Raw genomic sequence first — 15,243 nt, forward strand, 5'->3', positions numbered from 1 at the left:
GAGAGCAATTTTCTTCCTGACAAACGACAATCGATAAGAGCTATGACGGAACTCGTTCCCAGCTCTCAACCTTAGAGAAAAACTTCAATTATCCATATTATATTCTGCGATGAAACACAGGTTCGCAGCTTATTTAAATATGAATCTTTCGATAGGATCTTCGCGCGTAAAACAACGTAGCTGTATCATTTACGAGCAATAACTTGCGAAATATGTTCAAATAAAAATACATGAATGATTCCTCGTCCAAATCTTATAAAGAATCGCAAACCAAATTAATTTAAAATTCATAGACCTGATCGCACGCGTCTCGTGTTCCTCGAGAATATATGAAAATTGGAATTGATAAGAAAAAAACAAAAGTACTTTCGTAAGTATCAATTACGAAACAATCTTCTATCAAGTTCAGCAAGTTCTCTTTTAAATTTCAACGAATTCCGTAGCTAAAAAGGAACAGAAACAAATATGAAGTTAAATAAATCAGTTACCGAATCGAAAATCGTTACCGTAAACTACGAATATATTAGTTCATTATCAAATGGAACACAATACATCGTGTCGTGTCCCGAATATTTAAATTTTACGTCTTCAACTGGATTTCACGTGAAAGATATCCTCTGCCAGAAAGCTTATAAAGAATTAGAAGTGCTAATTTGCAAATGGTCCGGGATTCATAAGCAATTAAGAGGATCTCCCGGAGATTTGGGGTAGCTGAAATCACGGATACCGGATATTCAGGTCAAGATCCCGAATATATCTCACGCAGATAAGAGTATCGGAAATCCTGAGATTTCGAATACCCGAGATACATTTCCGTGCGAACTTAATATGAACGATGACCAACTTGTGGCGTGCTCGAGCCTTCAAACGTTCTTGTATCCCAACGGGTCGTTCGGTTTGCGGAAGAGGAAAAATAGAACAAGTAAGCTCACACCGTAAAACCGTTCAACAATAGAGCAACAAAAAATATCCGACTGTGCCACTTTCACAATTGTCTTTTACGATGGGACTGTTTTCCAGTCGAAGCCAATCGTTACAGACAATCCGTGCATCGCTCGAAATGTATCCAGCTATTCGTTAGAAGTTTCGAAATCTATGATATATGCAAACGCGCGAAACACAGTCGTATGGAAAAGTTTAATCATCTTCAACGATTCAAATTCCATTCTACTTTTAATCTTACGAAATCCTTGACGAGGCAAGGAAACTCCTGTTTGATTCCTGTTTCCGTAATCGGCTTCGAAAAACGAGAATTTGCATAAGCATCCGGAGTGTATTTATGTGTTTCCGCATCAAGCATGCAAGTTTGCGCATAATAATCGTCTTCCGAAACTGGCGCAACGTTGTAAAGGTGATTCACCTGATTCCACCGTTTAAACTATTCGTGGGTAGAGTATTCAGACAATTTATTTTGGACGATGGACTATACATATAGAATGAGTCGTACAATCGTGTCGCCAACCTTCATTTGTTGGATCAAAATAAAGGGTTGAAATTACGATTGACCAAAATATAGATCGATCAATACCGAATAAACTTCGTCTGGAACATTTTTGTTACACGACATATAACTTACAAATAAATTTAGATGGCACGGTTGAATGACTTACTCTGCATATAATAATTCATTCTCTATTCTGCCACCTTTACGTACAACTAAAGGACAAGAAAATGTGTAGCGTGTACTTACACTATCGTGTATTTACATAATGCATAATACGAACCAGTAAGTACTTGGCAGCCAATATCTTCGGAACCCCGCTGATAGAACCAAGATTATTCTAACAAGACAACGTCACGTCTTTCATGCGTGGCGCAGGCTAATGCGAAAAGAAAGAAGGCAAGGAAGGTATAAACGTGTTTCTCAGGTATTTCTGTAAACGCATGTTTAATATAGTTAAACATTCATATTTTTTGTACAGCGTGCTACTTTTTTAACAAACCTATTTTGCGTAATTTCGTTCACAATATATATATATATACGTATAAAATCCCGTTGAATTGAAGAGAGATGAGACAATGGTCAATCATTTTACGCCTAACTCGTTAAATAAATAGTTGAGATGTGTCGTAGTTTTGTCCCTCGGTACGCATGGCAAGAAGTCCAAAATTGCCGGGCAAATCTCAATGATCGTTTCTCGAATCAACCTGCAATTTCTCGCGCGCGCATAGAGAAGAGATAGTAAACGGGAATCAGGAGAAAGGAGGAGAGAAGGGAAGCGATGAACGAGACAGGAAAAACATGGTAGCCGATCGCGAGAAGACATCCGTTTCGCCGGTATTTTCGTTTCGTTTCATTTTTCAGTCTTATAGGTACCTATACTAATTGCGTGTCGAAGATCAGAACAATGTTGCGGTTGAAATGTGAAGGTACAAAAAATTCCAAACGTTAATGAGGACTTTAATGCGCACTTACGCCTTTGTTATGGAAGTTCTTCACGCAACGGACGAGAAATGGGCGCACAAAAATTACACGCTATCTTTGAATACCCCTAATCTTATCCACCAACCGACTCATTCGATTATTATGCGTCTATAATCTAGAAAATCGAGAAAACAAAAATCGATTTCTCTCTTTTTTTTTCGTATTTTCTCGTAGCTCAAAGCGTTGAGAATGTATCTACCAAAATGATTCCGTGTAATTTGCAAAACTGTGAGATCTGTAGAGATCTAAAGAATCGGATCGTTTTGAAGTTGTATAAGTAGATAACGAAGAAACTCGTGATCGTTTTGAAAGATAGTCTCTGGAAAGGATTGAAGCATCATTCGCCAAAGGTAACCGTAGAACGATCGGAAACTTCAAGCGGGATAAAGAGTGCTCTCCAAATACATACCTTCACACAATACTTCATGAGTGGATAAAGTAGATTTTACAAAAAAACGATATCTTTCATTATGAAATATATTATTTCTAAATATTATATATATATATATATACTTTTTTATATATATATGGTTTCACCGTCGCTGCGTTTAACGTTCGTCTTAAATTAGTGATATTACGTTATGGATTTACTTCTCTCGCCGCGTAGAAGACACGCAAATCGTCGAATCGAGACATACACACGAAAAAAAAAAAGTTATGATTACAGAAAATATAGAACCTATTTTAAATCCCTCGCTGCGCAACCGGACGCCGGTTTCATATTCTCCGAATGGTAGAGTTCCGCTTTTCCCTTGGAAAAGCGGAACCGATCGCTTCGTATCTTTGCAGCGTTTCCGACAGGAAACGGACTCAAAGATACTCAGTAGAAAATGCTTTCATAAGGCACGCACAAAAAAAAATGCGATGTTCTCGGCGGAAGAGCAAATACAGTTCGAAAAATAATCTGCGGTCGGAGCAAACTCAATTGGCTACTCAGGATCACTTACACCGATCCAACCACTTCGAGTGTGGCTTTACTTTTTGCATCGATGGAACACGCAGATCTACCTTTTAAAAGCATTAATTCGTAGTTAAAAATGAACCGTCACGAAAGACGTCGAATAAAAATAATTCAATTAAAACTTATGAGATTCCAGAGCATTAAAAGTTTTTAACGAACTTTTTCGACCGCTTATTTATAGGAACATGGATTCTTCATGTCCGTCTAATTATCAAACGTGAGAACGCCGATCGATTCCCTTTTCGAACATTCCAGAAGACTTGCTAAAAGTGTAGAAAAATTAAGAGCTAAATTAATGAGAAGACGTGGTAAGATTTCTATAGCCCTGACCGACCATTTGACTTTGATCCGACTATAACCTCCGAATACACTCGTCCCCCTAATTCAAAAAGTTCCTGAACGTACTCCCTTAGACTATAGTTATACCGAGCATTTACGCAGTCTTACAAGGCACACGATTTTTTTTTGTAATGAATACACATTTGATAAGGCCACAGTGTTCCGAGACATAGGCACGGTGTATACGAAAATGAGAGGAAATCAATTCCATTTCATAATAGAAGTTACTTTGGTAATGACTAGGTCATGCACTATCGCTACGCAACAATATACCAACGACTGCGCTATATCGTGCGATTTCCCTCGCCCGCTTAACAGTGGCGAAGGGAACTAGCGCTTCATTATTATGGCTGTTTACGTATTGCTCACGCATATACGCATGTTTAGGACTCTATGCAATCGAACTACAGAAGAACGAAGCAAAAGGTGCTCGAAAAGCTGGTCTCGCTTTTGATTTAGCAATCGACATCGATTTCCAATATACCACCTCACTTTAAACGCTGTTTAGTGCTCGCTTTATTACTCAGCTAGATCGGTCTCGTCGTTCTTCTTTGAAATCCCCAGCGAATGTTAATCGGAAACAGAATTCCATACAAGAGTGGTACCATCTACGCAATTTCATGCCGCGTGGATCACCGGTGACCAAGAACAAAGTTCCCATAAAATCTACCCAAAACTTTCGCTTAATTCTTAAGTTAAATGGCTCCCCATTTCTTTTGAAAAAACAATTCACGGCACGACCATGTGATACGTTACAAACATTCCTAACGTACAAGATTCCAGGTCACCAGTGACCCAGGACAGACTTACAAAACCCATTGAAACAGACGTGGCGCGTAGCCCGTGAAAAACTGATTCAACTCCAACCTATCAACAGATAAAATCAACGAGAAGCCGATACATTCTCCGTCAAATAGCTTCCGTTTTCGAAGAGCAGCGTGGATCGGTCCCGACTCCCACGAATCAAAATTGAATGCGATAATTGTTGGGGCGCGGTATTGATCTCGCCTTGGATGGCGGTAGCGACGACGTGGAGGCCTCGCTGCTGGCTGTGCCGCCGGAGTCGCGCCCTCCGCTTTTGCTGCTCACTGTGCTGCCGGTGCTCTGGCCCCTCGAACCGGTCTGTTTCCTCAATGTCCCTTCGCTGAGGCGACCGTACTCCCCGATGCGACGAGACGGCGGTGGTATCAGCGAGCGGCTCTGCGTCTCTCTGTGCTTCACCTCCGCGTTCACGGAGGGTTGTTTCTTGCGGAGATTCTCGCCCTGAAGGCGCTCGTACTCGTGACCGACCGAAGAGGAGGGCTTCTTCGGCGTGCTGTTCGCGACCAGCGGCTCCGCGCCGAACGACTTCTTCCTGCGCTGCGCTTTCGTGTCGAATCTGCCGTACTCGATGGTGCAGTTGGCCGCGTCGCGCACCTTCATGTTGGCGGACGCGTCCAGAGCCGGGCCCGGATCCGACTTCTTGCGTGTCTCCGTATCGCTCAATCGGCAGTAACGGGAGTTGGTAGACTTCAACGCTTTCGGCGGTCGCGGCAACGAGCTGGGCGGGAGGCTGCCGGCGCGACGCGGCTCACCCTCCTGCATCCTCTGCCTTTGAGAGCTCCGACCCTGTTTCTCCAGCAGCATCATGTCCTCGGGCTTGCCATCCGATAATCTCGACACAGTGCCTTTCAGCCTCGAGGCTGCACTCGCGAATTCCATTATACCCGGCGAGACCTCGCCCCCCGAATCGTCCAACAGACGGCTCTTGCTTGAGGCTGTGCTCGAAGTACCTGTGCTATCTACACCCGCCAATAATGGCTTGGGTATTTTTCCTTTTCGCGACGCAGTGCCTGGATTAGAGAATCCTGGAAAACAGCAAAGTGCCCGCTGAAACAAGACAACAGAACGGCTGCGTTGGAGAGGAGATTCCGGGACCTGGAACGGGGTTAGTGCTCGCCACAACAGCGCATGCACACTCTGGGATCACTCGGGATTAGGACGGACCGGGTTAGTTTGATTTAGATGGGGAGTAGGATGAGAAATGTTGGTTTCGTTGATTAAACTACGATTGAACTGAAAAAAGATTCGATTCGATTGTAACGAGAATTTTATGAATTGGAGTCTACGGTAGAGGGTTTTTGGTCGATTGTGTATAGAGAAATTGAAGTTTGATAACTGTGAATACGTGGGTCTTTTGTTTGACGCTATTCACGAATCAACAATGATTTTGTTTCAACGTGTTTTATTACGAATGCCATTTTAAGGAGATCAAAGAGTTTTAAATAAAGAAAAACATTTCAAATCGATCTTTCTTCAGGTTAACTAGAATATGTTACGAAACTGTGTAGTTAATTGTAAAACGCAAAAATCAATGGCACACAAAAAGTTATATTAGCGAAAATACAATTTACTGAGTTTGCGAATAAAAATAAATGATGAATGCATTTTTTACATATTGCCTACAAAAAGTTTTGAGATCTTATACAGAGTTCACTTTCTATTTATTGACACTTAAATAGGCGTAACGTTATTCTTTTAATCCAAAATACATAACGAAAAATTGTGCCAAATAATAAAAAGCTTACTCTCTATATTTCCTGTTAATAAAATAAATGAAAATATACATTTTTTAACAGAAATAATGAATTAATAGAGCACACATTGTTATGCAAATAATAGCAATCGTAAGAACAATATAAGAATAGTTAATGCGTTAAGGGAACCTTCACTACTTCAGTAATGAAATAAATCAGTCATTTTGGATTATTAATAATCTCAATGACTTTTACATGAACATCTACACATTTTTTCATAAATCGTAATACTTCGAACACTTATAATTTCTTTCGCCCGTTTGAAAATATTAAAACAAATATTCATTCTGTTCCAAACAATAATTTCATTAAATTACTAAGTAATAAAATAGTTAATAAAAAAATTAAATAGTGTAGTGTTTAAGTAAAAAAAACACATTAACCATTCTCAACTACACTACTAACTAAAACATAACACTCGAATACCTTCAACCGTACAATGAGTAATATTTTCATATTCTGTAGTTGTAGCTATGAACTGAATGCTAAAGAATATAAAATACAATCGTCGAAAAATAAAAATATTTTGCAGTCCGCAGATGACACGTATGAAAAGTAAAATTCTGTGAAATAACTAAGATATAGAGAATAAATAAAATTACTTTCACTATTTTTATACGTGCTTTGTACAATTCTTACTTTTAAAAAATGATTCTAATGATTTCGAAATTATACATTTACTTGTATTGTGCATACCTTGCTAAGCAGCTGGGAATCTAGCTCTTTTAACTGATCATCAAGACTTTTATTTGTTTGCTCGAAACTGCCTTGCTTCCTGTATTTATAACTGTCCGTAACACCGTAAGAACCAGTACTTCCATAACCACTGCCTCCACCCAATACGCTACTCACTTTTAAATATAGAAATTAAAGATTTTAGTTTTTAATTCTATAAGTGATTAATCATTAACTTATAACATATTGTAATTTTTAAACGTTAGTTAAAATCTACAATTTCATACAAAATGTAATAAAAGTATTAAAATACATTTACCAAGTTCTGGCGTGCTTGTAAGCGCAGTGTGATGATCTGCCGATGTGCTTGAATGCGACGAATGAGCAGCAGGATAGCTGCCAACGCCACTACTGCTACTACTATCCTTATCATATGTGTGTTTCTGGAGGACTCTAATCATTGCATCTCTTTCAGCCAATTTCGATTCTAGATCTTTCATTCTGTAAAAATATAATATGAATTATATCAATTATACACGATCTAAAGTGATCATATAAAATGTATTTTAGCTATTTATTACGAAGTGATACCTAGATTCAAGATCAGCTAATTTCTTTTGTGCGGCATGTACTTCATCCATATGTCTCATTTTTTCGGAACGAGCTTCAGCAATTAACTTCTCTGCATCTTGACTCGTTTTCTCTAACGCAGCTATTTTAGCGTCCCTAATTATCGAAAACCAGTGATTACATATTCACATTACTTATTTATATATTCCATAAATATTGTTAGCTCAATGAAAAAACTTACTTCGGGAGACTAGCCGCATCAATCGCGGCTTGCCTTAGTGCACTTTCTTCGAGATAACGTTGTTCCCATTTCGCAACGTCACCCTCTAGTGACATGATTTTTTCGTCTCTTTCGCGTATTCGTCGTTTTAATTCTGCAATCGTTTCCCCATTGGAGGATTGTTCGGTACCATTAGCACCACCACCGCCGCCTTCTCTTAATTCCCGTTCTAATTGACCTCTTAACTGTCTTTCTGTTTCTTCTCTTCTGTCACTGGACGCTTGAAGAGAAGACAGAGCTCGTTGAAGTTGGCCTACTCTCTCTACGTACACTTGTTTTTTCCGACACTGTAAAAAAGAATATCACTGTTACATCAAAGTTACGAGCTTTTAGTAGTCTAATTGAAATCATTTACTTCTTCTTCAAGACGCACGACGTTGCCTTGAGCATTAGTAAGGGCCGTGTCTAAAATATCTATGTGTGTACGTTGCTCTTGTAACGTTGCTCGTTGCGCAGCCAATTCAATTTCTTGTCTTTCTTTCGCTGCAGCTAATTCTTTATCTGGAATAAAAATCGTGCAAAATGTAATTAACTAAAAAATAAGCGTACGATATTTTTATAAATGTAAACGGAGGATAGGAGAACGTACTTTGCGTAATCAATTGTGCAATTAGTAATTCACGTTGAGTTAATTCTTTCCTCATAGATTCCACAATAGGCGGGCTATCGGTGCGTGCAGATAGTAAATCTATCTGATCTCTCAGTGCGCGGTTTAATTCGGTTAATCGTCTGCAATCATTTTGTAGCCTCAATCTAGCAGCGCGTTCCAGTTTTTCTCTTCGTTCGCAGGATGCTGCTAATTCCTCATGCACTCTATGCACTTTCGCAATTTCTTGTTCCAATTTTTGAGATTTGGCGACCTTATTATAACATCGTTCTAATTCTAATTTTAAGGCACTGTTTTCTTGGATTACAATCTGAATCATTTCCGATGGAGGCCAGATTTCACCAGTCGCAGATTCTGTCTCTTCCCTCCCTTTTGTTTGAGGTCTACAAATAATATTTAAATTACTACATGGTTCATCACAAATTTGTTAACTACTTTCTTTCACGTACCGTGGAGAAGTAGCTCGTAAGTTATAGTTGTCAATATCTGGTTTGCCAATTCTAGACAAATCAGGCTGTGATCTTGATAATGTTAACTTTTCTATTGGTCCAACAAGTCTGGATTTGTTTTTCAATGGTAACAGAACAGACATGTATGAAGGTGGTGGTCTGTCTTCAGATTCACTGTCGTTTTGTTTTCCTCTATCACCTTCTCTCATTCTCATGTCTATATTTCCACCATTATTTGCAAGTTTACTATATGATGGTACTTTCACTTCTTTCGCAAGATGTTTTAAAACCTGCTTAGTGTAAAACAGAATATATAACATATCGATTTCATAAAATGATCATTGTTACGATACTTTGGAAATTGCAAGTACATATTTGACGTGCATGTTATAATCACCTGTGATTGACTCAAATAATCATCTGGTATGTCTGTAATTTCTTGACACCCTCCATTAGTAGGTTGCTCATAAACATGATCTTCATGCGATAAATTTGATAAGGACTGCATAGTAGGACTGTTAGAATGTCCTTTTCCACCACCGTCACAATACAAGTAACCCATATCACCGTGCTCTCTTACTACACCTGATAACCTGTGTATTAGATAATTAATATTGATTAAATGAAACTTTACACAAAATCTTTAAGATGCATTATGCATTGTTACAAATAAAATCTGTATTACCTTCCAGATGGTACCCATGAATTGTCATCATTAGCGTTATGTATGATGAGTGTATTATATGAACTTGTAGACACATCCAAACTACTCCTATTTGAGCCAACACTAGTACGGTTACTTAAATTATCCTTCAAACTATTTCTATTAGAACCATTGATGCTGTCTTTAAGGCTATTTCGATTGGAACCATTCAAATTCTCTTTCAAACTGTTTCTGTTCGATCCATTCAAACTGTCCTTCAAACTGTTTCTATTGAGCAGATTACCCTGGATTGCAATAAAGCAGTTTACACTTATGTAACTTAATCATTCTGATTGTTGTAACTTGTGATATATAAGAATAACATAGGAAAGTTAGTATTAGGCAACATCCACGCCTATATCATTGACAATAGAATGTGATGTAAATTACAGTGTGATATATAACAAAAATAATTAAAAACATTTTTAACGGGTATAATAGTATTTAAAAAATTTTTAAATGTATTTTAAATAAAAAAATATAAAGCATTATTGACACGATTAATTAATGTTTTTATTCCTTACTCTAATATAATGAATGTATACTTACTTGTATATTTGGTATATTTTCTTTGTGACTGGAAGACCTGGATGGACTTTGCTGCTGATTCTCTTGACCTTGAGGTTCTTGACGAGCTGTATGCCTTATTACATAGCGATCTTCATTGGTTAAGTTTTCATTGGATGTTGAAACATCGGTTTCACTACCGCTTAAGCTTTGTGGAAGACCACCTGCCAAATACATAATGAAAATATCATAAAAATTGTTACCTATTAATAATCTCTTACACACTCAATATAATAACAAATAAATCAATACTATAAATACAAAAACAAAAATGTTTTTAAATAATATGTACCTTGCATTGATAATTGTTTCCTTTGTATATTGTTATTTGAAAAAGGCAAGAATCTGCTACCTTGTTGCAAAGAACTCATTTTTCTACTCTCTCATTTATGCCTCCTGTGTTATCTGAAAGTATAATATTGAAATAAATTTTAGAACTCTTTAAATATACAATGGAATAATAATTAAATTTTAAATTTAACAAGCAAGATATATTTCAAATATACGCCTAAAGTAACTTTAAAATATTTTATAACCAGAAATATCTATATTGAAAATATTTTGGAATGGAATGAGCAGCTGCAAATTTATTTCACAAAATAAAAATGTAAGAACTTTCTATATAATGATGTATTGTACGTTATCCTTACTTAATATTTATCATCCTCGAATGTTTGAAACATTTAAAGTACATTGAAACTTTGAGTAAAGTTTAATATAGAATACAATCATATTACTTTTTAACTGTTTAAAATATTCTATCTCATTCTCTGAGTTTTCAGGTTGGAATCTGAACCATTATTTTACCTACACTCACATTGAGTTCACTCTTTAAAATAATTTTCCAAGTACCTCCAATTTGAATTTTTCCGGAATATTTAAAAGCACTACATCTCAATTCTTATAAAAAGGGTGAACGAGAAGGATGCAAAAAATTGTTCACAGATTAATCACACTCACATCTCCGAACACTAAAAACCACTGGGAATGTAAACCTATTCGTGTAATTCTTATTTGACACTACGCGGTATTCGAAAATGAAAAACTGAAAGAGGATTATGAGGAATCTCGTGCTCGAGAAAGAGACGGTAATGTTATAGTAATGGTAAAGCAGAGCACTCTGACAGAGGTGTCAACACTCTGGAATGTTGATAATCCGGAGATATTGAATTTTTCGTTGATGCGTAACATCGCAGCGGGAAAATATTCGAGGTCTGGTGAACTCGACTCATCGATGTATGCATATTGCAAATACCAAAGAACGCTGCTTTTCCATGCAATCTTAATACTTTTATAGCTTTCTGAACTTGAAGGACTGCATAAATAAACAAAAGAATATCCTCGACATGTGTCCGACAAGGATTTTCACATGCTGCGTTATCAAATAGTAAACAGATGGCCATACAAGATTGTTCTCTAATTACTCACAGTATGCGAAGGTGCAAAAACGGGCTGAGTGTCGTAATTATTTCAATAAATTAGTACACTTTACTGCTCCACGCACGAGAAATAAAAATCGCTAGTTCCCGCATTCCTCATCAGGGTGCGACGTATACGAAAACGGGATACGCTCTTCCTGACTCTTCTAATCTTTCCCAACTCTTTTCTTCATCCGTAGATGATTCACTGTAAAGCAATGCACAAAAAATGTCATCTTCATGTAACCTTTTTTTTCCTCCATTATAATAAGAACGAAGATTTCTTTCTTTTTTTTACACGCCAAATAAAGACTTTTATACTTTAGTTTCGAAGCAGAAATTTATGCCAAGTTCATTGTTTCGTCGATACATTAGTAAACCAAGTTTAAACGCTTGTTTTAACGATGGGTTTTTGTTGTATTATTGTGTAGTACGCGCTGCATATGAACACTATTATTAAATAATAATCTTATGTATAATCTAAATTATCGTATAAGAATTTTCATCATTTTCTCTTTTAAAGCGTGAATTCTTATGCCATGTTCATCGATACGCTTTAGTGTCATTATTGCTGCTTCGAGGAAAATTGATACAAAATGATAGTGTTATCTTATCTTTAACGTCATCAGAAAACACCATTATACGGCAGTAATGTAATGAATTAAAAGGTAAAATATGATAAATATTATAATATTTGTAAAGTAGAAGTTAGTTTAGAACTTACCTTAACTTATAGTATTTCCACATGTACAGGATATTTAAATGTCCAGTAGCACAGTGGAATTACATCTGTTTTGGCATCGTTGTGTATAGACCAGAAATATGTCAATTACTTGCAAATTAATTACCACTTATTGCAAAACATGTCAGTTTTGCAGAGTGTTAGTTCCTTTCAGATCGTTTTATCGCAACTCTAATATTATAAAAAAAACATTTATTTATAATGAATTGTTAAAAACTACATTATATAAATTTTCTGTTCACGGTAATTTTTAAAATACCATTAACTATTTTATGTTCATGTACTTTATTCAGTTCTTAAAAAGTAATCGATGCATATGTTTATTAATTCATATTAATATAATAATATTTTATATGATAAAATCTCTTGTAAAATTTTACACTTGTTAAAATGTTCGTTGCTATATACTTTTCGAAGTTGCTAATATTTATTTATTTCTGTCAAATAATTTTTTAGACCAATCAGTTTTATATTTTTCAACTTCAACCTCCTCTAAATCTAATTCTACAACTATGGCCGAAGGTGATCTAAAAAATCTCAATCTGAATTATAAAGATATTTTAGAAGCCCAAAAAGATGACAGTGTATTGATCATAGATGTTAGAGAACAAAATGAAATTGACGAAACTGGAAAGTTACCAGGAAGTATTCATATACCAAGTATATACATTTTTACATTGTACTCATTAAAGTATTATTTAAATATAAAACATAAAACAATAATTAATGCAGCACATTATTTCAGTGGGAGATGTATCGAATGCTTTATTAACTCTATCTGAAAAAGATTTCAAAAATAAATATGATAAAAAGAAGCCTTCAAAAGATACAAAAATTATATTAAGCTGTAGATCTGGTAAAAGAAGTGCAATGGTTCAGGAAGAAATACAAAAACTTGGATACGAAAAGTACTTAAATTTTGTCAAATATTATTGAGTTTCAGGAAGCCATATGTACTTTACTGTATTAAACTCTAATCAAACATATTTATTTATGTTTTAGAGCATATAACTACACTGGAGGATGGTTAGATTGGGAAAGTAATCAAAAAGTATAGATTTTTTTTATATAGTTATAATTCTTTATATAATTAGACATGTTCACTAGTTCTCTATTATTAAGTATAAAATAGAATATATAATTCGAGCATTAGTTACATAACTCTACATTATTTTAATTAATGTAATATATTTACATGTATATCAGAGTTTATATGCATAAATTTGTATATATACAAGTAACATTTTATCATTCATTCTTTATCATCACATTGCAATATGAAATAAAAGTGGTCACTTATCTTTTTATACAAAACAACTAACTTATTTATTTTTCTGCTCCTGTGCCAATTTCTGATTAACCATTTCTCTAAACTGTCCCAAAATAAGATTCTCTCGTTTTTGTCTCTCTTCTTTACTAAACATAGCCAATGCTCGTTTTTCATCAGCAGAATAAATTTGATTTTCCTTACGAATACGGACAGCTTCCATTCTCCGATGTCTATGCAGAAGAAAAAAACACATTAGATATTTATATTTGTTTTCAATACTATATAAATATTAATTTTAGTCTTCTCTTTATACAATTTTGATGAAGAACAAGTGTAAATAAAATAACTGTATATTACCTGCTACCGCTCATAACATAACCAACAGATTCATATGAAGCGATTTCTTCTGACGTTAAACCAATTTCACCTCTCCTAGGTATACGTTTTCCTTCCGCAACATATGCAGCCATAGCAGCACCTTCTCCAGGCAAAAGTGCTTTACCAAAGTCTTTAGCAGATAATGTTACATGTGGTTTTTGAACTGGACCTAATATACTCTCATCACCACTGTCATCTGAACTGGATCCTTTTTTAACTTTTACTTTATCATTAAGTCCATTCTTTTCCACCCATTCTAATCCTTCTGAATCACTATCAGAACTACTGTCTGACTTCTTCTTACTCTTTTTACGTTTCTTTTTCTTCTCCTTTTTGGACTTCTTCTCTTTCTTTAGTTTCTTACTTTTCTAAAAAAGGAATAAGAATTTTATAATTATAATATGAACGTATACCAAATTAACTAATTATAATTCATAAAATAATACTATTGTACCTTCTTTTTCATTTCATGTTTTCTTTTTCTGTCTTTTTGAATAATACTGTCCTTGTGTTTATTAATTTCCTCATCTTCATCAGAACTGCAACAAAAGTTTGTGGTTATCATATGAATACACAACAAACATGATGTGCTTCAAAATAAATATATATTTAAAGTCACTGATATTGATGCATAATAAATTTATTAAAATTATGAAGACCTAATAACTCAGAATACAATTATAACTTCTTACTCTTCGATTCGCGTTGGTGATTTACCCCAAATTCTATCAACACCACATAACCCAATTTGTTCTCTATCACGTCTTCTCGCGTCCATCATAAAATTTGCTCTATTATTTGTAAACTTCGAAATAGAATTTTGAAGCTAGAATCACAGGTGATGTATTAGCAGTAGACCCAGCATCTAATGTATTTTTGTAGCTCAATTTTTAGAGGCACTAGAGCCCCATTACCATTTCGACGTCGTCTTCTACATTACCGATAATTTAAGAATTTCAATTTGTTAATAGAAATTCAATTTATTATATATTTTATTGCGACTTCAAGTGATGATAATACAACACAGTAGATTTAAAATTCATATGAATGTTGCGTATCATAAAAATCTTCGTTTAGGCGTTGGAGAATGTCCGTACCATTTCAGGGCCGTGCCCAACGTTATCGATAATTCATGAATTTAGGCATACCACATTTAAAAAGAATATCGTATTTTAGAAAATAGCTGGCGTGTACATTTTGGCCCTTGAATAGGTTCTCGTAATTATTTTTAATCCATACCACTTATATGATATAGTGAATATTGAGTTTTACTTTCATGTACT

The 15,243-nt window shown here is 35.4% G+C and overlaps 3 protein-coding genes across 9 annotated transcripts; 1 reads left to right on the forward strand and 2 right to left on the reverse strand.

Annotated features, from left to right (window-relative positions):
- Window positions 1–2,884: 2,884 nt before the first annotated feature.
- Window positions 2,885–12,451, reverse strand: LOC116434993 (uncharacterized). 6 transcript variants are annotated; one of them, XM_031994027.2, is made up of 14 exons: window positions 12,295–12,451; window positions 11,581–11,778; window positions 10,445–10,557; window positions 10,135–10,316; window positions 9,568–9,830; window positions 9,280–9,475; window positions 8,883–9,172; window positions 8,416–8,816; window positions 8,182–8,327; window positions 7,788–8,113; window positions 7,568–7,702; window positions 7,296–7,477; window positions 6,998–7,152; window positions 2,885–5,594 (listed from the first exon to the last, which is right to left on the reverse strand). In XM_031994027.2, the coding sequence occupies exons 3-14, from the start codon at window positions 10,521–10,523 to the stop codon at window positions 4,689–4,691; spliced, it is 3,261 nt and encodes a 1,086-aa protein (XP_031849887.1). In that variant the 5' UTR covers window positions 10,524–10,557; window positions 11,581–11,778; window positions 12,295–12,451; the 3' UTR covers window positions 2,885–4,688. The 6 variants fall into 6 exon arrangements, with proteins under 6 accessions (XP_031849887.1, XP_076222557.1, XP_031849893.1 ...); XM_076366442.1 differs by lacking the exon at window positions 12,295–12,451 and having other exon boundaries at window positions 11,581–11,923; XM_031994033.2 differs by lacking the exons at window positions 11,581–11,778; window positions 12,295–12,451 and adding an exon at window positions 11,113–11,544.
- On the forward strand, window positions 12,112–13,381 carry LOC116434996 (rhodanese domain-containing protein CG4456). Of its 2 annotated transcripts, none has more exons than XM_031994037.2 (4): window positions 12,112–12,238; window positions 12,769–12,972; window positions 13,058–13,220; window positions 13,315–13,381. In XM_031994037.2, exons 2-4 carry the CDS (start codon window positions 12,825–12,827, stop codon window positions 13,367–13,369), a joined length of 366 nt encoding a protein of 121 aa, XP_031849897.1. In that variant the 5' UTR covers window positions 12,112–12,238; window positions 12,769–12,824; the 3' UTR covers window positions 13,370–13,381. The 2 variants fall into 2 exon arrangements, with proteins under 2 accessions (XP_031849897.1, XP_031849896.1); XM_031994036.2 differs by lacking the exon at window positions 12,112–12,238 and adding an exon at window positions 12,393–12,555.
- LOC116434995 (uncharacterized) lies at window positions 13,369–14,899 on the reverse strand. Its single transcript, XM_031994035.2, has 4 exons — window positions 14,653–14,899; window positions 14,415–14,499; window positions 13,940–14,328; window positions 13,369–13,812 (listed from the first exon to the last, which is right to left on the reverse strand). Exons 1-4 carry the CDS (start codon window positions 14,739–14,741, stop codon window positions 13,635–13,637), a joined length of 741 nt encoding a protein of 246 aa, XP_031849895.1. The 5' UTR covers window positions 14,742–14,899; the 3' UTR covers window positions 13,369–13,634.
- Between the last annotated feature and the right edge of the window lie 344 nt (window positions 14,900–15,243).

Source organism: Nomia melanderi, chromosome 4 (assembly GCF_051020985.1).
Source record: "Nomia melanderi isolate GNS246 chromosome 4, iyNomMela1, whole genome shotgun sequence".
NCBI lineage: Eukaryota > Metazoa > Arthropoda > Insecta > Hymenoptera > Halictidae > Nomia > Nomia melanderi.